The sequence below is a fragment of the Nansenia antarctica genome (genome assembly GCF_963989245.1).
Source record: "Nansenia antarctica genome assembly, chromosome: 17".
NCBI lineage: Eukaryota > Metazoa > Chordata > Actinopteri > Argentiniformes > Microstomatidae > Nansenia > Nansenia antarctica.
Genome location: NC_137687.1, coordinates 16,073,394 through 16,100,286, shown reverse-complemented (window position 1 = coordinate 16,100,286; position 26,893 = coordinate 16,073,394). Strand labels below are relative to the sequence as shown.

The 26,893-nt window shown below is 42.3% G+C and overlaps 2 protein-coding genes across 2 annotated transcripts; both read right to left on the bottom strand.

Moving 5' to 3' along the window:
* Positions 1-5,470: 5,470 nt before the first annotated feature.
* Positions 5,471-9,686, bottom strand: LOC308172432 (THAP domain-containing protein 5-like; the record flags this gene model as incomplete). Its single annotated transcript, XM_080547340.1, has 5 exons — positions 5,471-5,590; positions 6,080-6,266; positions 6,607-7,178; positions 9,088-9,271; positions 9,610-9,686. 5 exons carry the CDS (start codon positions 9,684-9,686, stop codon positions 5,471-5,473), a joined length of 1,140 nt encoding a protein of 379 aa, XP_080403466.1.
* Positions 9,687-11,913: 2,227 nt separating this feature from the next.
* ppp5c (protein phosphatase 5, catalytic subunit) lies at positions 11,914-26,428 on the bottom strand. The gene is made up of 13 exons (XM_080547243.1): positions 26,322-26,428; positions 24,267-24,508; positions 22,495-22,642; positions 20,939-21,060; positions 20,783-20,848; positions 17,232-17,330; positions 16,631-16,736; positions 15,908-16,050; positions 15,517-15,604; positions 14,927-14,967; positions 14,633-14,811; positions 14,283-14,364; positions 11,914-13,911 (listed from the first exon to the last, which is right to left on the bottom strand). Exons 1-13 carry the CDS (start codon positions 26,380-26,382, stop codon positions 13,849-13,851), a joined length of 1,440 nt encoding a protein of 479 aa, XP_080403369.1. The 5' UTR covers positions 26,383-26,428; the 3' UTR covers positions 11,914-13,848.
* Positions 26,429-26,893: the final 465 nt, after the last annotated feature.

Sequence of the window (26,893 nt, the reverse complement as noted above, 5' to 3'; positions counted from 1 at the left end):
AGATTCTCTAAACTAGAGATTTTCTTTTTCTAATTGGTTTCACCATTTAGAAATTACAACCCTTTACAGTTGGATTGACAAATTACTCAATTGGACAAGAGGCATTCCATGAGTGCCGATATACAGTATAACAGCACTGGGACTTTTAAATATATGTATCACTCCGCCGCACAGGTGTTCCATTAAATGACCGTTAATTAGACTACATTAACGGTCATCATCTACCAGATTATCTATCAGTGTGTTGGTTTCAAACAAAGATGGATATAGCCTGCAGATGTTTGTGTTCAGCTTACTAGTCAACAGTCCAGTTGAAGTTCAGTTGCGGAACAAAAATTGCGGAACAACAACAACAAAAACGAGAGGGAGTGCTGTTATACTGAATATCAGCACGGCTGTGATTGTCTTCTACTCGGCCTGCGGCCTCGTACCTACGACCCAATCACAGCCGTGCTGATATTCAGTATAACACACTCCCTCTCGTGTGATATTGCTTAATTGGGTCAATGGCGTGACGTGTACATTTTGTGTCCGAATGTAACATTTTCTCAAATTAACAATTAATATATATATATACACATTATGTTAACTAACACTATTTGCTCTCCTTTATTGAATACACAAAGAGTTTATGGTGATTTGTTACAAATTCAGGCACTTTCAGCTCTTTAAAGGGTTGAAAAGGTACAACCGTCCAAACACAATTGCAACCAGCTAATGTGCCATTAAAAGATCTAAAATGATATTACAACTATTATATAAACATTCTGGCATGATTTTACAAGGGTTTATAACAATATACTGCAAAATGGTTAAGGATTTTTATGTAGAAATGTTTGCTTTCCTCAAATCACTTTTGTCACGAAAAATTTATTTCACTGATATTATTCGGAGCAACCAATTTCAAGGCACCATTTTGGATCAAATCAAATGATAATCATCACGTGACAGGATATTACATCATTAAGACCCCTTCAGCAGACCCTCTGAGTGAGAAGAAAAGTAGCCAGCTCTCTCAATGTGTGATAAATGCACTTTTCCGCTCCCTGTTATGAATGTCCTCAAATATCACATCATTCGGTACAACCGCTAAAACACACTGAAAATGTTGAAATATTTTAGAAAGATATATTTAATATGAATTCTTATATTGCTAAGTTCAAGCTCAAGGTCAAGTTCTCACATAGGTAGCTAAACATGTGCCTGTTTTAACTGTTTACTTATCATTCGGTCCAACCAGAAATAATCATTCGGTACAACCTGAAATCTGTTGTAAAAAAAAAGATTTGGTTGTACCGAATGATGACAATCTATCAGTCTATAGTCCTATTTACACATCTTTGGGTTCAAAATATAAAATATATTATAAATGGAAAATGTGTTACGCATCATATGCCATCATTTAACTTTTTAACTTTTTGCACTTCTGAAAACCTTATCCGTCATTGACCCAATTACATTTGTGTTCAGGCATTAGTCACGCTCAATGAACTTTGGGTTGTCTTTTATGACTTTCCCTATCATAACTTACTGTAATCCTAAGATACAGTCCATAATAAACAAATCTAACATTACCAGTAAACAATTATGATACCTGAGAGGGGAGGGAGGGAGGGACAGAGAGAGACAGAGAGGGACAGAGAGAAGGGGGGAGGGACAGAGAGAGAGCTTACTGTAATGCTAAGATACAGTCCATAATAAACAAATCTAACATTACCAGTAAACAATTATGATACCTGAGAGGGGAGGGAGAGACAGAGAGAGACAGAGAGAGGGGGGAGAGACAGAGAGAGACAGAGAGAGGGGAGAGAAGGACAGAGAGGGACAGAGAGAAGGGAGGGAGAGACAGAGAGAGGAGAGGGAAGGACAGAGAGAAGGGAGGGAAGGACAGAGAGAGACAGAGAAAGGGGATGGAGGGAGGGACAGAGAGAGGGGAGAGAAGGACAGAGAGGGACAGAGAGTGGGGAGGGAGGGACAGAGAGAGACAGAGAGAAGGGGGGGAGGGACAGAGAGAGGAGAGGGAGGGGCAGAGAGAAGGGAGGGAGAGACAGAGAGAGGGGAGGGAAGGACAGGGAGGGGCAGAGAGAGGAAAGGGAGGGACAGGGAGGGGCAGAGAGAGACAGAGAGAGGAGAGGGAGGGACAGGGAGGAACAGAGAGTAGACCTCAGTGGTTCTGGTTGTGTGGTCCATGGTCAGACTGTTACCAACGGCAACACAGACTCAGAAATATGACCTGACCCTGCTTCCCTCGGGTCCTCAGAGATCTCCACCTCCTTGTCCTCAAGAACTCTTTCTCTCTTTCTTTCTCTCCTCCTCTCTGCCTCCCTCCCTCCCTCCTTCCTTTGTTCCTTCCTTCCATCTCTCTTTCTCCCTCCCTCTCTTTCCTCTCTACCCCCCCCCCCCCCCCCTCACACACACCACACACACACACTCAATGAGTATATACTGAATACTGCCTACTAAACTCATAACAAGTATGCCATTATCAGCTATCACACTGAAGTATGCAGCTCACTATCACAGAATGACAGAATGTCGCAGCAGCTGTCAGCTGGGATGTTAAAGCAGCGGAACCTCCCTGGGCTAAAAGCTGTTGCTGCTTGTCTCTACAAGTGTTAACGTGTCATTTTATTAAGTTGTCATATGTTTTCAGATACATGTCTGTATATGATATTTTGGTATACTAACCATTCCTAAGTGGTAGCTTTATCACAGTTACCAGCTCATGAAGTTGATCACCCCCTAAAGATCGCATTTTAGACGCTGATGACACAAATCTTTTAAACATTTTCAAATTCTTCTAAACTATATCCTTTATTTTAGCCCTGCGGCATCTAAGGGCATCAGGGACACAAAACACATGTACTGCAATACTCACTGGACTCAGGAAATGTATAGTCTGTCCACATTATTTCATTGTGAAAGGTGATTGTGAGCCTTAAATAGAAGTCAAGGCCCCAAGCCAGTCCCAATTCTCCATAGTTTTCCCTGAAGTGTACATGTGTCCACACCATAGACTTTTACTTTTTCAGTAATGACTTACCTCTTATTATTATGAATCCCTACACATTTAACAACATAGAATTGGCATATGCACTGCACTGACTGTTCACCAACCCTACTTTATATTTGTGTAGGCTCGTGGGCAAGTGTACAGAAAAGGATGGAGAGTTAAGATATTATTTGCTGGCAGATTAGTAAAAAAAAGGCAAGTCACTTCACAGTGAGATACAATGGGAGATTGGGAACTGATGGGGCTAACAATACAATCATTTTACAATTTGTATTTTGTCATCTGTACTTTGTTGTTTTGTGGTTTGCACATTTCATGCAAATGTTATGTTTCCCTCCCCTACAGAGGTTGAAAAGGGGATGTAAGTCAAAGTGCAAATCAATTTGACTATTCCAAACATCTACAGAAACACACACAGAACAACAGAACTGCTGCACGCATGCAGGATGTTTGCCATGGCACAGTATTGCACCACATCAAGTATTCTGTGTGCCGAAATAGAGTTCTGTTATCGTTTCCAAAGTAAGGCCTGATGAAACCTCATTGCATTGAGGTGAATGGTCTAAGTACCGTATTTTCCGGACTATAAGTCGCGCTTTTTTTCATAGTTTAGCTGCGACTTATAGTCAGGTGCGACTTATATGTCAATATATATATAATTTCATACTGACTGACATGAACCAAGGAGTAAACATTACCGTCTACAGCCGACAGAGGGCGCTCTGGGCCGCTCTGGGCTTGTGACAACTATATGCTGCTCCTATATCCCTGAAGAAGTTATCTAAAACATTAGCTTGTTGAAGCTAAGCAAACGGTAGCTTGGTGAACTTGCTTACTGGTAACTTGCTTGTTGGACTCGCTGGCTTGTTATGTTAATTTAGCCTATTCAGCCTCCCAGGTATGTTCTTTATGCTATTGTGTAGCTGAATAACTGTTAATGTGTTACGTTAACATACCTGACTTCTATTCAGCCTGTTGTTGTGTGTGCTATTGTGTAGTTGAATAAACTTGCCTTTCCAGATTAAATGTCTGTTCTTGGTCTTGGATTTTGTGAAATATATTTCTAAATAAATGTGAATTATAGTCCAGTGCGACTTATATGTTTTTTCCTCTTAATGACGCATTTTTTGACTGATGCGACTTATACTCCGGAGCGACTTATAGTCCGGAAAATACGGTAATGGTTAAGTGAGGAAAAAGGGCTTTTTATGCTGTTATTACATGTTGTAGCATACTAATCATGTTCTCAGGAACCTCGGATGGATCTAGAGAAACATTGGTATACATGATTTATGGACTGAAGTCTTTCCAGTGTTTTCATGAGATTCACTTCATGGTCTAACTAAACCATAGAACTCACACCTCTGACCAGCTGTACCAAATCTACTGTGGCTGGCTATCAGTCAAACCACACAGCCATGTGACAGATGAACATGTAACTGCACATGTACGGTCCTTAGATATTTGGTTGTCAAGTTTTGTAAACTTAAATTGAGGTTCTGTGCAGATGGTGTCTACTAATGGTCATGCAGATCAGCCCAGAATTGCAGAGATGTAATTTGAGGTTTTTTTTTATCATAAGATTCAAATGGGGGAAAAACAGGCATGTTCCTTGGGAGGAAACAGACATTAATATCAAATTCCATCATTTTAGGTCATAGGGGTGAGGGGCTTGGCCAGATTGCATGACGTGGTGTGGTCCATGTCCCTGGTCTGTACCATCTCACATCCACTTGTGCCGTTCTATTGCATTTTTCCTATCATGTTATGGTCGAAGGAGAATAATAATTATGATAATTCCCAATGCTAATACAGCTTCGCTACTAGTACCCTAGTTACTACATGTTCAACACGGCCAGTCAAACATGTTAAAGGGAAAATCTGGGATTCAAAAAACAACATAGTGGTCACCCCGATGAGGGGGGGGGTGGAGAGATGTAACCACTCTAATTCAGACGGGCTATGGATACTGACCATACAAGGACCATACACATGATCAAAATTATAGTTCTAACCATGTGTTAAAACTATACAGAGTTGGTTTACAATTAAATTATTAGTAAAATCATATTATATTTTGGATTCTGATAGGGTAAGTAAAAAAAAAAAAAAGTATTCTTCCAAGAATCAATGTCTATTTAAAAGTCCAAACATTCATGTACCAATCCCAGATTGCCCCTTTCAGTAGAAAACAAATTTCAATGATACAAACAAGTTTATACATCCCACTGCTACACCAAACATTCCACTGCTACAGCAGACAATCTCCTCATTTCAGAAGGCAAGAAAATATAATTAGGCTTGGCCCATATTCCAGATTCTTCAACAGTGTTTTGGTAAAGTGGCCAGGGTGGTAGCAGGGTGGTAGCAGGGTGGTAACAGGGTGGTAGCAGGGTGGTAACAGGGTGGTAGCAGGGTTCGGTCAGGACTGGGCTGAGCCTCCTACCAACCCCTTCCTCACCCTTCCTCCTCTTCCATGTTTGACTGGGCGTAGAGGTAGGCTGTGTTGTCCTCCTCGTAGATGATGGCCACAGTCTCACCAGCATCTGACACAGCTGCACTCGTCTGTATATAAGCCTGGAAAAAGAGAGGGATAATAAATATACCATTTTTGTTTATGAATATCAGGGTTCCCACACCTTCTGAAACATCAAATTCAAGCACCTTTCAAGGACTTTTAAGACTCAATTCCCTCAAATTCAAGGACCCAACACAGCATCGTTTGAGACAGATCTAGATGAGAATGTATATAATAGGAACTACCCGCTCACAGACAACAATTAAAAAGAGAGGCTTGAATGTAGAGGCTTGAACACGAGATGGTCTAAAGATGGTGTAAAGTTACTGTGTTAACTTAAGCAATGTGACTTATCTACTATAATTACATAAAACATTATTATTATAGAGAAAGAGGGGTGAATTCAAGCACTTTCAATGACCCAGGTCTATTTTCAAAAACTTTTAAGACCTTGATTTTTTTTCTCTGAAATTCACAAACTTTCAAGGATTTCAAGGATCCGTGGGAGCCCTGGAATACGTCGAATTGGCCCTAGTTTTGTTCTGTACCCTTTCAAGCAGCTGAAGTCGCTCCTCGTTGAGCAGGTTACTCTGCCTCAGCTGACACACCGTGCTCTCCAGACCCAGCAGCTTGTCCAGGTGTCGTCGGTGTCGCTGCTGGAGGACTTTCACCTTCTTCTGCAGCTCCACTACGATCGCTTCCAGCTGCTCTTTACTCAGGCTGTTCTTGTGATAACTAGAAGAAAGCAGGGGTAGAATAGATATTTTTAGTAAGTCTTAATTGTGACGGGATCAAAAATCACTTTTATCGCTAATATGTTATAATAAGGAACGGGGCAGGATAGGGAAATGGTGTTAGAAAAATTCAAGGAGATACAGATGAAAAGATAGGTACGCAGGAGAGGGAACATGCTTGTAGAAACAGTTGCAGTTGTATACACTAGCCTAGGCCATCGAGTGAGTTGTCAACAACTTTGCTGATGCAACAATGTTGCTAAGTAAAGTACTTAAATTGAATGACAGGAGGAATGTGTTTATACTGCAAACGCCAGACATTTCAAGATCAACGCCCTTACCGATGCTCCTCCAGTTGACTTCCGTGCTGCTGCTCCTTACTGTCCTCCTCGGGAGCGTCCCTCTCCCACTCCTCGCCCAGAGTCTCTAGTCTCTCTAACGTGAGGATCAGGGAGCCGGGGGAGGGAGGCGTGTGCTTAGACACGATGGGAAGCGTGGACACGATGGGTTTGGAGCTGAGCGCAGACGACAAGACCGTGTCCGGGGTCATACTGAACTGTGCGGAACCTCCTCCGTTGGATAAAATATTGGGTATGGTCTCGAAGTAAGCGATGACTTGAGCGCCGTGGTCGTCGTAGGTAGCGAAGGGCTCCTCCATCTCGGGCGCGACGTTTTCGACGACCAACGTCCGAGCCTCTACGTTTCGGTCGGCGGAGGGGTCGTGAACCAACAAGTCCTGCCCTTCGGTCAGTAGGGCCGCAGTGATCCCACTCACCATCTCGTCCTGCTCGTCTACAGAGAGGCATTCTGACACCACCACCACCTCGGCTTGCTCTCCACCATCAAGACCACCTACGTCCTCCACTGTCTGACATAAAGTTAGTGGGAAAGCGCCCTCCATCTCACGCACAGCCTGAAGCGCTGACAAGGGCAGAGCAGAAGGGAGAGCGTCCGCTGTGTGACTTGTGTCGCTAGTTTCTACGAGCATCGGCTCTCCTGACGGAGAGGGGTTAAGAGTGATTTCGTATAGCTGCATGATGTTGCCGTTACTGGCTTGCCCTATGGGGTCACTCGCTGGCATTCCATCATCAAAAGAGGTCATCCTTGGTTTTCTGCTTAATCTAAGCCTTTTCGATCGCCTCTCACAATGATCCACACCTTTACGTTTCTATAAAAATAAAAATAAAGGAGAAAAGAAACATTTGGGTTTAATTATTTGAAACATAGAATGACAAATGTTCAAATTCAATGACAAAGCCATCAACTCAAATAGGCCTACATGCAGGAGGAAACATATCTAAATGGGGCGGCTGTGGTGCAGGAGGTAGAGTCGCCGCCTAATGATCACAAGGTTGGCAGATCGGTGGTTCGAGCCCCGGCTGGCCACATGTCGAAATGTCCTTGGGCAAGACACTGAACCCCAAAATTGCTCCAGTGAGCGAGCGGGCTGTGAGCTTGCCGGCATTGGTGTGTGAATGTGTGTGTGAATGGGTGAATGAGAGGCTGTTGTAAAGCGCTTTGGAGCAGCTTTGGAGCTGCAAAAAAGGCGCTATTCATAGCTTTCAGTCACATGGTTTCTTCCCTAGCAACCACCAACCTGACGGGCAAAAAGTATCATAGCAACATCGCTCAACATGGCGAGTGGACGCAATTTACCGGCTGCCTACTATTTAGACCACCTCACCCATGAAGAACTATCAAGATACACGACGGTGATAGGAGAGTAGGATTGACACCATTCAAAAAGTTTTGGATTCCCTGGCTTCTCCTCTATCCGGACACGTTGGAATTATTATCCTAACCCCCGGAGAATCAAAGTTATTAACCCGCAAAAGGTGCCTCCTTGACCGCCTTTGCCCGTGAATAACACCGGTTATGGAGGTGGTACAAACACAATACTATTATTGCTAAATTCACCATCAGTATACGGTCATTTTGAGCCCTTAACCACCGCGCTGACACCCCGAGAAGATATACTTTTAACCTTAAACTCGATCAACCGGGAGTTCGGGAGTTCTACCGCTGCTGGACGGAACTCCCGCTGACAGCGGGGCGAGGGAATATTTCTACCCGGGAATTCGCTCCTTGCTGTGTCGACGGTGATAGGAGTGGAGGACCGACTCCATTCAAATAGTTTTGGATTCCCTGTCCTCTCATCTATCCGGACACGTTGGAATTATTATCCTAACCCCCGGTGAATCAAAGTTATTAAGCCGCAAAGGGTGCCTCCTTGACCGGCTTTGCCCGTGAATAACACCGGTTATGGAGGTGGTACAAACACAATACTATTATTGCTAAATTCACCATCAGTATACGGTCATTTTGAGCCCTTAACCACCGCACTGACACCCCGAGAAGATATACTTTTAATATGAAACTCGATCAACCGGGCGTTCACCCGCTGCTGGACGAAACTACCGCTGACCGCTGACAGCGGGGCGAGGGAATTTCTACCCGGGAATTCGCTCCTTGCTGTGTCGACGGTGATAGGAGAGTAGGATCGACACCATTCAAATGGTTTTGGATTCCCTGTCTTCTCCTCTATCCGGACACGTGGGAATTATTTTCCTAACCCACGGGAAATCAAAGTTATTAACCCGCAAAGGGTGCCTCCTTGACGGGCTTTGCAATGCTACTGTGTTTCCTGGTGCTCTGCAACTTCACGGGCAGTGCCTTTTGCCCGTCAGGTGGGCGTTTCCACTATGCTGTGACGTCACATGAAAGCTATGAATACAAGTGCAGTCCATTTACCATTTTACCATTTATCTAACGTGAACACTTCCCCTGACACATTCCGTCATGTTAGAAACATTCCTGCTTACCTCTGGCAGCTGGAAGACTGTGGGAACAGCATTGCTTTCCAGATAACGGATCCCCCAGCGCAACTTGTAGCAGGATGATGTGAAATGTTCATGGCAGATATACTGGTGCCGGGATGGGATCCAGTCTTCACAGTCCATGTTCTTTAACCATTGCTGCAGCCTCTCTGGGTCGTGGAGTGGAAACCTAGGAGGAATTGAGATCACATATATAGCTCAAGGAATGTCAGCTGAGAGTGTTAAACCCGATTAGGGCCTGATTGGTTTTCACAGCAGTAAATCTTTGTTTATATTTTGCCCTATTACATTACTGTTTTGATGGTTCAATCTGCCAACAAGCTCTGCCAACAAGCTAAGCATCAACTTATCTGTCAGCACTACTGATTCAAGGTTAAATTGAACATGCTGTCCTGGCTATCTAGATTCAAAACCCACACACACAATGACACACAGTCATATCAACTGAGAAGTAAACAGTGTGAGACTAGTAGCAGGAGCTAGCTAGCTTCCTGCAAGATTGCTTACTTGTAAAAGCTTCTCCGGTCAGAATCCGTATTTCCAGAATCATTTTTACAGTTAGGTGCGGTACAATACTTCGGCATGTTGCCTATGTTATTGCTTACCACCCTGGAAGACTTAAGCACTTCAACTCGCTCCCAGCTAAGATCTCTGCAGGGTGAGCTGTGTGATGCAGCCTAGCCTGGAGTCAGCTGGTTATGGCTGTGTTCTGACCCCGCCCACTGTGTTCTGGTCCCGCCCACTGTGTTCTGACCCCGCCCACTTCCCTCGGGTATGTAAATAAAGATTTCTTCAAAATAAAAGCGCCCACGTTAAACTTGTTTTTGTTTTATTTTTAAAAAGCATTTAGACATCACCTTTATGTTTTGTTGTGTCTATTTTTTGTCTTTTTAATTTATTGTCCAACGTCAACTGTTACTTGTGATGTATGTCTGTTCATTGTCTGTTTATTGAAAATAATAAAAACTATAAATCATTTAAAAAAATAAAAAAAAGCATTTAGAAATACTAAATATGGATAGAGGAACTACACACTATATGTAACTATACCTGGAAATAAACATGTAATCCTCTCAGTGTATTATTTGTGTTTTAATGGGTTTGTAATTCAAATATCCTTATTACCGTGATGAAAGACTGCTGCATTGCATAGAATAATAGATAGCTACTAGAGGCTAAACATGCTTTTTATTACCAATCTACTCAACACCAGTTTAACCACGAGGGGTGTTATACAAAGAATTGTTTGGTCTTCTGGCCCAACATTTCAAAGTATCATGTCTAGATTGCGTAGAGAACACAAAATATGTTGTTCATCTGTATGACACCTCTCATGTTTGACTCACTTCATTCATCTTCTAAAAGTGTTGCTGAGTACATGGTACTATAAAAATCATGTTTATAACTGTTGGGTCACAGTAAAGGGCCAACAACACCGTATGACACCCCTCGTTGTTGAAACTCATTTAATATACTAGAAGTGTTCTTGAGTAGATTGGTAGTAAAATCATGTTACAGAAGTTCCTAAATTCATGATAAATATGATTAAATATTGTGATCCCATTGCTTTACGGTGATCTATTACCGCGCAGTTTTATTTTGAAGTCGCGAAAACGATGGTTATGAGAGCACAGCGAGCTGATAGGGTGTCATACATGACGCTAAAAAGATGCGACCATGCGCATAAGGTCTCTTTCCGGTTGTGACTAATTTTCTTTGGTCTCGGATAGTACAGGGAAATAAAATATTATGTTCTTATTATGTTACAGAATCCCGGAAACAATTGACAGATGTGGCATATGAGGCGTTATCCGTGCCTAATTCTGCATTGTAATATGTAATAATCAACTAACAAGTGATACATACTTTGTGTTTTGTCCCCCGCCCCCACCTGTGGTGTATGTCCCCACCTGCCCTACCCGCTGTACATACCTGATGTTTTGTTGTATTGTTCTTCCCATGATGGATGTATTTTTATCTTGTAGATAGTAATAGTTATTTGTCTGTATTATCTTGTAGATAGTACTAGTTTGTTTTGTCGGTCTTACATGTAACGATGAATTGAGAATCAAGGACCCCAATTGAAATAAGCCAGTGGCTTTCTTGGGTTTTTATCCTGTTAGTTGACCTTGTATGTAATATGTACTTTCATGTACCTACTTCTGCAAATCTTCTAATAACGTTTTCAATCAATCAATCAAAACGGAATGATTGTTGGAAACGTGATGCAAGTGTGGACGTATCTACTAATCACTACTAATATTGATTAAAGGGAATTAGAACCGGAAGTGGAAGTTGGCTCATCTACTTCCGGTCAAATCCTAATTTACTTCTATGTAAATTAGGATTTCTTTAAAAATAAGAGCACCCAAGTTCACTTGATTTAAACATGATAAATAGTGATCAAGGAACCACAACCAATATGCTAATCATTTTAACTAATTAGAATTAGATCAATCATCACCATATCATATTTGTTATATTATTGCCCCAGAAGAGTTCGTAATAGTTCTTATATCCTAATTACCCTGATGAAATAGTATTGCTCCAGAATAATGGACTGTACAAAACTACTTTTCAGAGATTTCAATTATTCTCTGGTACCACTCTACTCTGCAACACCTCTATAATATGGATCAGGTGAGTTTGAATCTAAAGAAATGTTGTTTTACTACCAAATTATATCAATCACCACCATATAATAAATAGGTTGCAGTATGAACATTCAGACACGGCCTGTGTCTACCTGGGGAAGCAATCAGGAAGAAATGAACTGATTTAAAATCACTGAATGGGAATTTTTTTATTCAAGATCTTTTTTCCAAACATGTACACAGAAATCTTAAATGATACAGTATATATACATATACACTTCAGTGTATATTATCTAAAAAGTTGAGGGCCATTAGATACTTCAGCTATGCACTTGAGAGAAAGGAGGATTGGTTGATTCTGAACTTCTGTATCTTAATTAAATCTATACATGGGCTAATTCACTGGCAAAACAAACATACAGTAGATTGTAGTGTCACCAGTGCCTCCTGCCTGGGAGAGCTGACTGGGAGAGAAGACTGTGCAGGAGCTACCTAGAGAGACACGGAGGAGACATGGAGACAGTAGCATGGTGATAGAGGAGACATAGAGATAGAGGAGACATGGAGACAGTAGCATGGTGATAGAGGAGACATGGACATAGAGGAGACATAGAGATAGAGGAGACATGGAGACAGTAGCATGGTGAGACAGTAGCATGGTGATAGAGAAGACATGGAGACAGTAGCATGGTGATAGAGAAGACATGGAGACAGTAGCATGGAGATAGAGGAGACATGGAGATAGAGGAGACATGGAGATAGGGGAGACATGGAGACAGTAGCATGGTGATAGCAGACATGGTAGAGCTACCTAGACAGTAGCATGGTGATAGCAGACATGGTAGAGCTACCTAGACAGTAGTCATGGTGATAGAGCAGACATGGTAGAGCTACCTAGACAGTAGCCTGGTGAGAGAGCAGACATGGTAGAGCTACCTAGACAGTAGCCTGGTGATAGCAGACATGGTAGAGCTACCTAGACAGTAGCATGGTGATAGCAGACATGGTAGAGCTACCTAGACAGTAGTCATGGTGATAGAGCAGACATGGTAGAGCTACCCAGACAGTAGTCATGGTGATAGAGCAGACATGGTAGAGCTACCTAGACAGTAGTCATGGTGATAGCAGACATGGTAGAGCTACCTAGACAGTAGTCATGGTGATAGAGCTACCTAGACAGTAGCCTGGTGACAGAGCAGACATGGTAGAGCTACCTAGACAGTAGCATGGTGATAGAGCAGACATGATAGAGCAGCAATACTTTCCCTCTCAGGGGGGAGTGGTGCACAGTGCAAAATAACAAACTAAATAATAGTTTATGTTTTGAACATCTGATGTGAAGAAGGTCCTACAGGTCTGGGTTAAACACAGGAACAGCAGGTGAACAGCACCTGGGAGGGTGAGACCGGAGACCATGAGGATCTAACAGTCTCCAAACACAATCTGTTTCCTCTTTACGATGGAATCATACATTTTTTCTTAACTCACTTTCACAATACTGTAAACAAATATTCAACTAAATATGTGTGATAGCATGTTTCACCTTATACTAAAAACGCAGGAGCATGCTGCTGCTCTCAGCCTTGTCAGAGTTGCTGTCAGCTGTGTACAGTAGAAATGTAAGTCTGACTACCATGGGTTGTTTCCTAGTACAACCAAACACTTCTGATAGATTCCAGTACAGATCTTTGGTACACACCAGCTCCTATGTCATATCAGTTAGCTGAATATCACTGAAGAGTCAAATTTATTAAAAAGCCAAACAGCTGTATGTATCCAAACGGACGCATCAACAATTTGCAGGGTAGTTTGTTTTCTTTAACCAGGAATTAAACTCATGTGCAGGAAAATGGACAGAGATTGGGGATTTTTCCAGTTTTTTTTTTTTTACAAATACAAGTAAGAACACACCCACAACTGTTGACTGGGGGCTGGGCTAAGTCATCTCTTCTCAGGTGAACTAGACCACCACGTGTTCTCTGAATACAACAAGGAGGAGTAACGGGGAGAGGAGAGTCCCTTAGGCTGAGCATGGAGGAGGGCATAGCTAAGCGCTGGAGGGAGTGATGTGGCTGGAAGGGTTCGGGACCAGTGGGAGGTCGTCGGGAGGTCATCGGGAGGTCATCGGGTGCCACTGAGACTAACGCTGCTTCTACATCATCCCCATCTGCATGAGGGAGTTGGCGTACACCATGGGCTTGACATTCGGATGAGGCTGGAAAAGGAAAATTAAAATAAATAAATAAATAAACACTCTTGATCTTGATTTATTTTGCACTTTTAACCTATGTATGCACTTTATTTTCTACTGCACCAATGTATGTCCCTATGGTCACATACTCATTGTTTTATGTCCTATTGTATTCTGTTGTGATGTTGTCCGTTATTCTTGTTGTTTTTTTAATCTATTGTACGATTTTATGTCATGAGGACTACGGATGCAAATGAGCTCCCAGCTAAATCTGACATATTTACTGTCACCATACTCTGTACAAGTGACTGTTCATTGATGTGCACTGTCCATCTATCTACCTATCTATCTATCAACAGCCAATGCATCAACAGTTCCAGTGGGAGTATACTGACCACAGCAGTGAACTGGATAAATTCTGGCTTGAGGTCCGATCCCCTGAGGTGGATATACGCTCCTTTATTTCCCATCTGGTCACTGAGGAAGGAGGAAGAGAACAGCGTTGTTACATTTTTGGGCATTTAGCAGACGCCTTATCCCAAAGCGACTTACAATCGATACATTTGACTAAGCAAGTGAATCATCAATCCACCAGTCGTAGCAGGAAGAGTAATCTAGCTCAGGCCAGGGGCCATTGTAGAGGGGTAGTGACAGACAGCAGGTGTGTAGTGTAGAGGGGTAGTGACAGACAGTAGGAGTGTGTAGTGTAGAGGGGTAGTGACAGACAGTAGGAGGTGTGACCTACCAGTAGTTGGGTGCTGAGAACACTGTGATGCACTTCCCTGAGTGAGTGACCTCGTAGCCTTCCGTCTTCACCTCGTGGCTCCGCACGATGTACTCCAGCTTGTTCTGCTCCAGGAAGCGTTCCGTCACGTCCGGCCCAAACTGACAGCTCACCCCTCGCTTACTGACCGACCGCCCGTTCTGATAAGTAGAGAGGAAGAGATCAGGATCGTAACAATTTACACAAAAGTAGAATTTTAATTGAAATTGAGCTTGTTAATGCTCAAGGTTTAGCAACGAGGTGCTGGAGACTGACCTGAGGCTGGGGGTCTGACCAGAGGAGGTCACACATGGGACCTGAAGAGGCAAACAACAACATAGGAACTTAAGAACAAGTCTTACTTCCTAGACACTTCCTCAGGGGCATTGAGCACGTATGTATCTGACCAGGTCTTACCAGAGTCTGGGTCAGGGTCTTACCAGAGTCTGGGTTAGGGTCAGGGTCTTACCAGAGTCTGGGTCAGGGTCTTACCAGGGTCTGGGTCAGGGTCTTACCAGAGTCTGGGTCAGGGTCTTACCAGAGTCTGGGTCAGGGTCTTACCAGAGTCTGGGTCAGGGTCTTACCAGAGTCTGGGTCAGGGTCTTACCAGAGTCTGGGTCAGGGTCTTACCAGGGTCTGGGTCAGGGTCTTACCAGAGTCTGGGTCAGGGTCTTACCAGGGTCTGGGTCAGGGTCTTACCAGAGTCTGGGTCAGGGTCTTACCAGAGTCTGGGTCAGGGTCTTACCAGGGTCTGGGTTAGGGTCTGATCAGAGTCTGGGTCAGGGTCTTACCAGAGTCGGGGTTAGGGTCTGATCAGAGTCTGGGTCAGGGTCTTACCAGAGTCGGGGTTAGGGTCAGGGTCTTACCAGAGTCGGGGGGCTGTCTGTTTCTTTCAATCTTTCGGAGGTCTTCCAGCGTGACTCCATCTTCACTGAAGAGGCCGCCGTGCATCACCTGAAACCAACAACGCAAGGTCATGTGTTACTATGACAGCTCTGTTGTTCCCTGTGCCTGTTCGTTAACTCTGTGTTCTTGTGTGCTCATGTTATCTGTTGCTTGTTGTTTCTGTGTTTTCAGTTCCCCCCATATTGTCAGCCCCGGAAAAGCGCTATATAAATTATTATTATTACTATTATAGTAGTAACAAATTATTATTATTACTATTATAGTAGTAACAAATTATTATTATTACTATTACTATTAGTATTATTAGTATTATTCTTGTTATTATGAACTGTACGTAGATGAGTCACTCACCAGAACTTTACTGTTGATGCACTGTGCGAGCGGCAGCCACTGGAACACCTCAGAGAAGAGCTGGAACATCTGGGCTGTGTACTTGGCCTTGACCTCCCCCTCGAACCCGTACATCTGGTTCATGTTGTCTGTCTCGTGGTTACCTTCAAACATAGAAGGGTCCAGTTAGGTGCAGTAACATAGGAAGCACACACAGGTATACTGCTGACATCTGTAAGGCACATACACACAGAGTTTCAGGGTTCGACAGTAACGCTTGCCCAGAGCAAGTAAAAAAAATCATCAGGTTTGTTCGCGCGAGCCTGACGACGCTGCTGGATCCTGGATCTGTTTACCTGTGTGCAGGAAGAACAACAGACGGCGCAGGCGCCAGACCAGATGATCGTGGAGTGAAGATATTATCAAAGCGTACGCGATGCGACGGGTGATCGACAGGCGCGTACGCTTTAATAATATCTTCACTACACGATCATCTAGTCTGGTCTGGCGCCTGCGCCGTCTGTTGTTCTTCCTGCACACGGGTAAACAGATCCAGGATCCAGCAGTGTCGTCGGGCCCGTGCAAACAAACTGTCGAACCCTGATACTGCTGACACCTGTGAGGCGCGCGCACACACACACACACACACACACACACACACACGCACACACACACACACACACACACACACACACAGAGAGAGAGAGAGAGTTTGTTGACACATCTGAGGTGAGAAACACTTACCCCTAAGTAGGAAAAAGCAGTCTGGGAACAGCAGCTTGAAGCCAAAGAGCGTTAAAATGACCTCTACAGAGAACGACCCGCGGTCCACAAAGTCTCCATTGAACAGCTGTTAACAGTTCAGTTAAGGGCTGTCATGCCAGAGATGTGTGTTTGTTAAAACAAGCATACTAACATACAGGTGCAACTCAAAAAATTTGAATATCGTGCAAAAGTTCATTCATTTCAGTAATTCAACTTAAAGGGTTGAACTTAAATATTATATAGACTCATTGCATTGTACATATGCATAATTATACTTTTCAGAGGGCTGACATTTCTGTATTTAAAATCCTTTTCTTATTGATTTCATGTAATATTAAACAATTGAGATATTTAATTAGGGGTTTTCATAAGCTGTAAGCCATAATCATCAAATTTATAACAAATAAAGGCTTTAAATATCTCACTTTGCATGTAATGAGTCTATATAATATCTAAGTTTAACCCTTTAAGTTGAATTACTGAAATAAATGAACTTTTGCACGATATTCTAATTCTTTGAGTTGCACCCGTACAAGACTGTACCACTGATGTGACAACTGAGTCAAATGCAGGAGGATACGAAGGGGTTGGTCTGGGAGGGTAAGCCGTTCAGCTCAAAGATGTTGAGGAGGTCGTAGAACTGTCCGTGGGTGTCTCCACAAATGGTTATCTTTTCTGTCTGTGGAGGATGAAACACAGAAGACCTTTAGTACAGTCCAGAGATGGCTGAAGTAGGTTGCAGCCCCACCCGAGCTACAACTGAATATTTGGATATTGGAATTGTTGCCTATAAAGAATATGAAAATAAAAGTCTTGAGTATTTTATTTATTGTTAGCCTATATGAAACTTAATTTTAAATTAATTTTGCCATTTAGCAGACGCTTTTATCCAAAGCGACTTACAATTACGAATTACAGGGACATTCCCCCTGGAGTAACTGAGGGCTAAGTGCCTCACACTAGTAGTGGTGTGGCTTCAGGCGGGATTTGAACTCACAACCTTCCGATCACAAGTCCAACTCACTATCCACTAGACCACCACTAACACTAAACTTATGGTGTTTATGTCATAAGGAAATAGGCCTACCTCTATCGGGGAGAGATACACAGACGCAGCAAAACATTAACTCTACATCGACTAAAATTGACTCTCGCTCAAAGTTTTTGAAAGGTATGGGTGGAAATGTGCAAAAGAAAGGACAATTTATCAGCTACAGTAGTTGCAGTAAGCGACATCATTAACGGGTCATATGGAGATATTACAACAGGGAATAATCTATCATCAGAGAGGCTGGGGTGAGAGAGAGGCTGTGAAACTACGCTGGAGAGTGGGAATCTAAGTGACACTTTGGAGTTTATTTGAAGTGAATTATGGGCTGTTTGATCGTAAAAAAAAGCATGACTCTTCATCAGAACGGAAAGGCAGATAGGTGGACTTGCATGCAAAGAGGAAAGAGGGAGAGATGGAAGTTTAAAATGGTAGGCCTAAAGAACAAACTGTTGCTTAAGAACTGTTGAAAACTATGTTGAATTTGGCTAAATGATAGTGATGCTCCGATCTGATCGGCGCCGATCGGTATCGGCCGATATGGCCTTGATCGGAGTTCTCAAAACGGCCGATCAAACATGACCGATCAGTTTACAAAATGGCGTCGCCAGTCTGGAAATATTACACAGTGTCGGAAAGAGACAACAAATATGCCGTTTGTAATGTCTGCTCAAAAGAAATACCTTGCGGAGGAACGCACGCAAGGGGATGTCCCGATCCGATACTGAGATCGGATATCGACCCGATATTGGTCCTGAATGCTGGATCGGAGATCGGAACAGAAAAAAAAAAGGCTCCGATCCGCGTGCCCGATCCGCGTCTGTGTTACGTCTGTGTTTACGACAGTTTGGGCTTTACGACATGTGCCGTATTACGTTTTGTGTTACACTCGTGTTTGATTAAATGGAGTTGCCAGCTCCGACTACAAGCTCTGAGTTCGACTCCGTTATTGAACATAACATTGGCGAGATGCGAGAGAAACTCCCCCCAGACAGCAAAATTGCAAAAGCAATAACGGAGAAATTGGTTCGGTTTATTGTGCTCGACGACCAACCACTTTCGGTGGTAGAGAATGTGGGGTTTCGGAGTTTAATTGAACACCTAGAGCCGCGTTATACTTTGCCCAGTCGGCATTATATAACCGAAAATGCCATCCCGAAAATGCACAATGAAGTGTGTGAGTTCCTCGCCAAACTATTGGAGAATGTCGATGCTATTAGCTTCACAACGGACATTTGGAGCTCAGACGTGTGTCCAATGTCGTTGTTGAGTCTCACAGCACACTGGATAGACTCTGATTTTACTTTCAAGAAAGCGGTGCTGCATGCCCGTGAGTTCCGTGGCTCACACACTGGGGATTCCATTAAGGCAGCCATGGAGGAGATGCTGCTCGAATGGAACATTAACAAAAGCAAAGTCCATGTCGTTTTAAGAGAGGTGGTCACTGAGTACTGCAGAGTACTATTTTTGTTGCTTTAATAAAGGCTGGCAGTCTTTAATTTAACTGTTGTTGGTGTGGACTATATACTGGGGAGGTATTTGAATGAATGAATGAATGGTCTTTATTGTCATTGCTACAGTACAGGTACCAAACAACGAAATTTAGGAGGGGTGGCTCCCCTGGTGTTAGGAAAAAAAAAATAAAAAAAAAACAAAAAAAATTCAGGGGTCAAAAAATTTATACAAATATCGGATCGGTATCGGTATCGCCGATACCCGAAGCCCAGGTATCGGTATCGGTATCGGTAGTGAAAAAGTGGGATCGGGACATCCCTATCTTTCAATACCACGAATATCATACGGCATTTGCTGCGTTCGTCGATTCGCTCAGAGAGCGCCGAAGCGCACACTGGGCTCGACGTCATAAAGGGACCGAGTGCTTTGATTGGACGAGAGGCGTTCCACGAGTGCTGGTCAGAGTTCCAGCGCGACTTCACGAGCGTAGTGTAGGTAGTGTTCACCGACGTCATGTGACCCCGCGAGCAGGAAGTCACTTGGCCCATAGCAACAACAACTATTAGCGCGTGAGTTTTAGGTCTTCCTCTGTGCACCTTGCACAAGTGTAGATAGCGAGCGACTTTTCAGCAGCAGGACATATTTTAGATGATAAGAGGAACAGGCTGAGTGCCAAAAACGCTGAGATGCTTGTATTTCTCAAGGCTAATCTGCCAGTGATGCTGCTTAATCAGAAGTAAGGTTTGAGTCTGAAATCTCCTTAGGTGCAATGTTTTGTTTTTTTGTTTTATTGATTATTGCTGACTTGCTGTCTTATCTCCTCCTAAATATGACTTGAAACTGACTGACTTGAAACAGTATTTTATATTTGGCTATAGCCTGTTTATGTTGCAGTTTAGTTTGGGTATGTTTATTGTTCCTCAGGAAAGCTACAGTTACAGTATAAGCTCCAAGTTCTCTAAGAGCCCCTAGTTCCTCTCATTCGAGTGGAATGTTGCACATTTGATGTGACAGTGTACATTTTATTTATTATGATTTTTATTTTCACATTTTATTTGTTTTTCCTGAAGTAAGCTACAGGTGGTTGTGAATTCAATAAAACAGATGGTCGTCAATTCATGATACTTTCTCATCTCCTAATTTCATTTAAATACTTAATATACAATGTCAATGGTGTTAAGAATAATTTAAAACATAAATAATGCTACACAATAAATAGAATGCTTCAATTGCCATTTTCGACGCTGTGATCGGTGATCGGTGATATCGGATCGGCAGATCACTGATTCCAGTGATCGGTGATCGGCACCAAAAACCCTGATCGGAGCATCTCTACTAAATGAGTTAACTGTCAGAAGCCCTGTCCTCCCCTCTATGTCTCTCCTTAAACAGCCCCCATAGTGTTGTTTTAGTCTAAATCAGAACTCTTTCTCAAATCTTGTGTCAAGTTCAAGTACTTGCCTCGTACCTATTTCACATTGTGTTTGTTTACAACGGTATGCACACATTTGCCACTATTTGAAAACATAATAATAATAAAACAACAGAATATGTTCAATGTGGCCATAGAAGGCAGCAAAGCACAAATGTACAAGCTTCACCGTTCACCATAGTCATGGATTCCTTACCTCTTTTAACGTTATTTCAATGAGACTGGGAAGTTTGGATAATAGTTCTTTCACTTGGATCAATATCTGAAAAGAGACATGTCGTTACTTCAAAGGGTTAAACACGGCTAACCTTCTGTTTCGAGGAAAGGCCTCCCGACCGATGCGTAGGTTTACCTGATAAGCACACTTCCTGTGCAGTTTCTTCTGGTCCTTAAACCACTCCATCATCGCCTTCATGAACTTCATAGTAACCTTCCCTTCTTCAAGCTTGGGTCCTGTGTACTCGTCCTCGATCACTGCATTGTGGGAAGATGTTTAATTAAGATTAAGACATCTTAGTTTCATCAGGGACAAAACATCTCCATGCAGAGACGATAGCCCAGAACGGACCTATAGAAATTGTCCAATCATATCACAGGAAGAGTCACGACAGGCAGAAAACTCGGACAAACAACTCGCTAATATCTGATGGTGAAAAGCTTCTAGACTAAATATTCTTGTCATCTTTGAAAAACATTTTAAAATGTCTATTACTTGCTGTGGTAAATCAGAAATCAGAAATTTGCCAACTCCCGCCATTGTAAGTCATTGAATGTCATTCAGTCACGGTCGGTCAGTCAGTCACTGTCAGTGAAGCGTTGTTTGTTTGTCCGAGTTTTCAAAGGGGGCGTGGCATAGCGATAGGTCCATTCTAGACCTCAAACATGATATATTATCGTGCCCAATGGATTTAAAAGCTTTGAAGTTTGAATTACATTTGATTCTAAATAGGGATGCACCGAAATGAAAATTCTTGGCCGAGGCCGAAGCCGAATTTAAGGAAACACTTGGCCGAATACCGAATACCGAATGTGTATCGGCAGTTTTTAATTTTATCATTGCATAAACTAAATACATTTTGCTTTTTATTCATGCTTCTCAAAGAAAGAAATTGAGATGAAAAAAAAAAAACTTTTATTGAACATTCCAGCAGACATCAGTCTATACCAACAAAGCACAATAAATAAAATAAATCAGTCAAATTAAATGTTTTTGTTTTCCCTGAATAGCTGCTGAAAGAAAATCTTTCATCAATGTAGGCCGAAGCTTTATTCATGACTTGGGTTAACAAGAATGATGTGCCATGATAATATTATTACAAAATACTTTGGAAGATTGCAAGTTAACTAATTAGGTGAACTCTCTTTAAAGAGATGCTACAGGATTTTGATAATTCTGTATGTTGTGGCTTAAGTATTGATGTCCGTATGGTTCAATGACATAGTGTTACGGCTGGGCTTTCACACACCCTCCCCCGCCCCCACAGCTCGAGCACAGCGTGCTCTCCGCCGCAGCTGAGGCTTGTCCCCGCTAATTAGATCTTCAGCCAAACCTGCACACCTGTCTCCACTCCCAATCAACCCTCTGTCTCCACTCCCAATCAACCCTCTGTCTCCACTCCCAATCAACCCTCTGTCTACATCTACCCTGGACTTCCCTTCACTCATCGTCAGTTCTTCCCTAAGAATGACCTGGCAAGTATCATCAAAACACGCCCACTAATCGGTGGTAAACATTCAGTGTTTTCACACATTCGGCCGAATACCGAATGTGCTTTATTTTGCGATATTCGGCCGAATACATTCGGTGGCCGAATGTTCGGTGCATCCCTAATTCTAAATAGTTCTCTAATAAAACATAGATAAAGAACTTATATATTATATAATATATCACTGTGTTAAAACACTCACTCATGTTCTCGATGTCGAGGGAGTCGACCACCGATCTCTTGATCTCGTCACTGGCGATGGCTCTCTCGAAGGCCTTCTGCTTCACTATCTTGTTGCACTCCTGGTACTTCATCTTGGCATCCTTGTCATTGGGTCGCACCCTCACTACCTGTTCCCACAACACAAGGAATACACATATTGACAAACTCCTCAAAACAAGTTTGGAAACGTTATTTCGGTCGATTATTCCTCCCCTTTAATAATACCAATTGGTATTGTATTTTATATCGTTGGAAAGCCTGATTAGTCACCTTTACAACAAGGTACAACTTGTAAGGATCATGCATTCGTGGAATGAGCAACACAGCAATATTCTTCTGACCGAAATAACGTTTCCAAACTTTTTTGGAGGAGTTTATATACTGATATATTGACCATAGACGACATGGGGCAATATTATACAGTCATGTGAAAGAAATTAGGAAGCCCCCATGAAATATTTTTTAATTTTTTAAAGAAATATGGACATCAATATTTGGTCTTCTTTCAAGCAATATATATAAAGGCAATGTAATTGAACCAAAACAATGAAAATGTAACTTAAAACATTTACAAAGATGCCAATTCCTACTGAGGGAAAAGTAACAGTGTTATCCCCCCTTTGGCTGAATCAACATCAATTAGATGTTTCCTATAACTGTCTAGTCTCTGACATCGACTGGGAGAGCGTTTTTCCCACTACTCCATGCAGAATTCATTCAGCTGTGTGATGTTTGAGGGGTGTCTTTCAAATCACCCCACAGCATCTCAATAGGATTCTGGGTTTGGCCATTGCAGATCTCTCCATTTCTTACTTTTAGGAAAATAAAAAATACACTTCAAAGCATTGTTAGTAAATCAATACTATAATACTCAACTAAATAATCTGTTCGACCTCTTCCTCACTAAGGCTTCAGTATCAGCCCAGAGTAGAGGCCTCTGTACTGAGTATCTTCCATGGCACTTGTACTCTTTGTCTCAGCTGTCACCATCACTGATATGGCTCAGCAGTCTGTCACCATCACTGATATGGCTCGGCAGTAAACCTCCTTGTTGCCACAGCTTTGGTATATTTATGTCATCCACTATGAGAATAGCATTGAAGACAATAGACTATTAGCTATGGGAAAGCCTAGGCCATGCAATGTGGCTTCAGACTGGATCTAATTGACATCATCAAGGGATTAAAGGATAATCCCTGTTCTATCCCCTGTACATTATGTGCCCAACTCAGGACACAGTCGTATAGTCAGACGATAGAGCTGGGCAGCACATTTGTTCCTCTGTCTCAAAAGTGTTTTCTACTGGGACTGGTTTTCCCGGAAGGGACAAGAATGAAGGAGTGTTGCTTTGACTGTTTGCTTTGATTTCTCTGTCTTAGCCAGTTGTCCTTTTATTGTATTGTTTATTGTTTGTATATTTTGTGAAGGAAACAATAAAAGAAAAATATAATAATTGCAAAAAAAAGAATGCACTTGTAAGTAAGTAAGTAAGTAAGTAAGTAAGTACCGGTAATGGTTATTTCTAGAGCAAATTTTACAACGACAAAAACAGCCACCCAAAGTGCTTAACAGAAACACTAGTAAAAGAGAAACAACAGATCAAATACACTAAAAACAAGGTGCAATACAAAATACAAGTGCCGAAATAAAAGTACAAAAAGTGCAGTGTCGTGACTCGTGAGGCAGGCACACCTCAGGTCAAAGGCCAGGGAGAAGAGGTGTGTCTTAGCTAGTTTTTTGAAAGTGACTTACCGTCTCGTAGTCCTTAAGTGCAGCCTTGAACTTGCCCATGGCCATGTTGGAGGTGGCCCGGCGGTAGTAGCCCTTGATGTAGTTCTTGTCTACCTCCAGGGCCCGCGTGGCGTCCGCTAGGGCATAGCCGTAGCACTCCGTGCGTAGATATGCCAGACTTCTGTTGCTGAAGTAGATGGCGTTGGTTGGATTGAGCTCCAACGCCTCTGTGTAAAACTTGATTGCATTCTCATAGTCTTTCTCTGAAAAACATAATAATAATAATACATTTTATTTGTATGGCGCCTTTTAAAACGCCCAAGGACACCTCACAGGGCAAAAGACGCAGTAACATACAGTCAGGTTAAAAACAGTTGAGGAGAAACAGAAAGAAAAGAAACCACAGATACAGATTAAAACATACAGATTAAAGTGAGTATGTCAGTTTGAACAGGTGGGTTTTGAGTTTACTTTTGAACACGTTTATAGAGTCAGACCGACGGACATACAATCATAAAGTGACATAAGCCAGGTTTGCGGGTCTTAACAGAAAACGGTAGAAGTATGTAAGCGGCGGCAGGTCTTGTAAACTTTGTTGAACTAGGTCTACTAGCTTTGTGGAAGAGAGGTTGAACTGTGGGCTACACACACTACTCAGCCCAGCTTCACTGAACAACAAGCACGCTGTGACCCTTCCTTGGACGAACCACATCAGGTAAAGAAGTGGACTTTGACTTTCTCAAATTCTCACACCTTTCTTAACCATTCCATCATCATGTACGCACAAGAATCAGTTAAACTGAGTGTTTATAAGGGGATTCCAAGGCATTGATAACCAAAAGAGTTCATCAAAGATTGGCTATGGCGCAGGTCAATGGGAGGCTGTATTTACAGTATAATAATGGAGGCTTAGTAAACTGATCTGATTTATTGGATCACTGAGTTGCTGTGATATGCAAAGAGAGCTGCTATAAAATAAAGTGAAAGTAATCTAGTAAGTATTCTCCTCCTAGGTGTTGTGTGTGTACTTCACATCACTAAAACACACATTGGAAAACAGTGACATGCTCCCATACCCAACACCACCATCACCATCCATAGTGGGACACTCAACTCAGACCAGCCAGATAGTCCCACATGTCACTGCTGCCAGACAGAAGCAATCGACCAGATCAACAATCGTGTCTAACCACAGCTCTGCTATCAACATCACATTAATACACCAATCTGTCCCTGGCAAAATAACAACCTGGGGCGCATTTATTAAGGATATGAGCCAAACGATGAGACACGATGACATCAAATTGTATCACAATCGTTGCGCTAGGCTAAAGCGAGCTGACTAGAACCAATGGATCATGACTAATCACACAAGGGTGCACACACGCTGTCTGTACTGTTAGCCAGCTAGCTAGCTATCTCTCCATTGAAAGTTAGCATGCTGGCTGTACGTACATAGCCTACATACATAACTAGCTCCATTGTAAAGTCAACTGATTGTAAGTGGGGTTGGTAAATGACTCAGATCAGATGTAAGGAACTATAGCAGAAGCTTAGCCCCATGCGATGCGACGACACAACATGCAACACTTAGTGAGCTTAGAATGATAAGGTTCTATCTCCGTTTAGAATGATAAGGTTCGATCTCCGTTTAGAATGATAAGGTTCTATCTCCGTTTAGGACAGTTCAGAGATATCGAGCGTCAAAGTTTTTACATTCCATTATGTTTTGTGAGATGGAACCTTTGTATTTTACGAATTACTAACTCAAAAATGTCAACATTTAAAAAATAACACCACACAGGCATTAATAAACACCTAATGGATCAGATTATGTAAAAAAAAATCTATTTTGACAAAAACGGAGACCTTAGAATTCTAACGTCAACACGTGACTGTCCATTGCAGCGCAGCCAGCCTAGCCAGCTAGCCAACCGGCTCATGTGTGTCAGGGAAAGACACTATTGTTGCCCAAAATAAAGACATTCAAGACATTATTGCCATTAACTAATAGTTCCGAGCCGTGTCCAAGACACTGTTGGAGGAAAGATAATGTTGACATGTTGTCACGTTTACCTTTAAAGTAGTGATTCGCCTTCTCCTTGAGTGTCTCTGCGTTCCTGTCTCCCTCCGCCATCTTTGCTCTGCCGTGCGTCACTGACGCAAACCTGCAGTGGACAGTAAGCTGCTTCTTCTTCTGCTTCTTTTGGGTTAGGGTAAACGGCAGCTTTGCTTCCTTGGAGTTGCGTTACTGCCATCTTCTGGAGGTAGTTAACTCCTACACTACAGTGTCAGCTTTGACAGATTTTCCCTATCAGTCCTGTTCGCTGGAGTGAAAAAAAAAACGTTTTTATTATAATAATTAAAAAAATAATAATAATATATTAGCTAAATTGTAAATTCAACTGAATGTAAGTCAATATTGCTCGGGCGGTAAATGACTCAGTTCAGATGTAGGACTACTACTACTAATATAATATATGATTATTATTATAATAATAATAATATATGATCATAATATATGATAATTATATATAATAATCATATATTATATTATTATTATTATTAGTCCTACATCTGAACTGAGTCATATATATATATAATATTATTATTAGTATTATTTCCTGTTAAAGCTGACCAGACACATG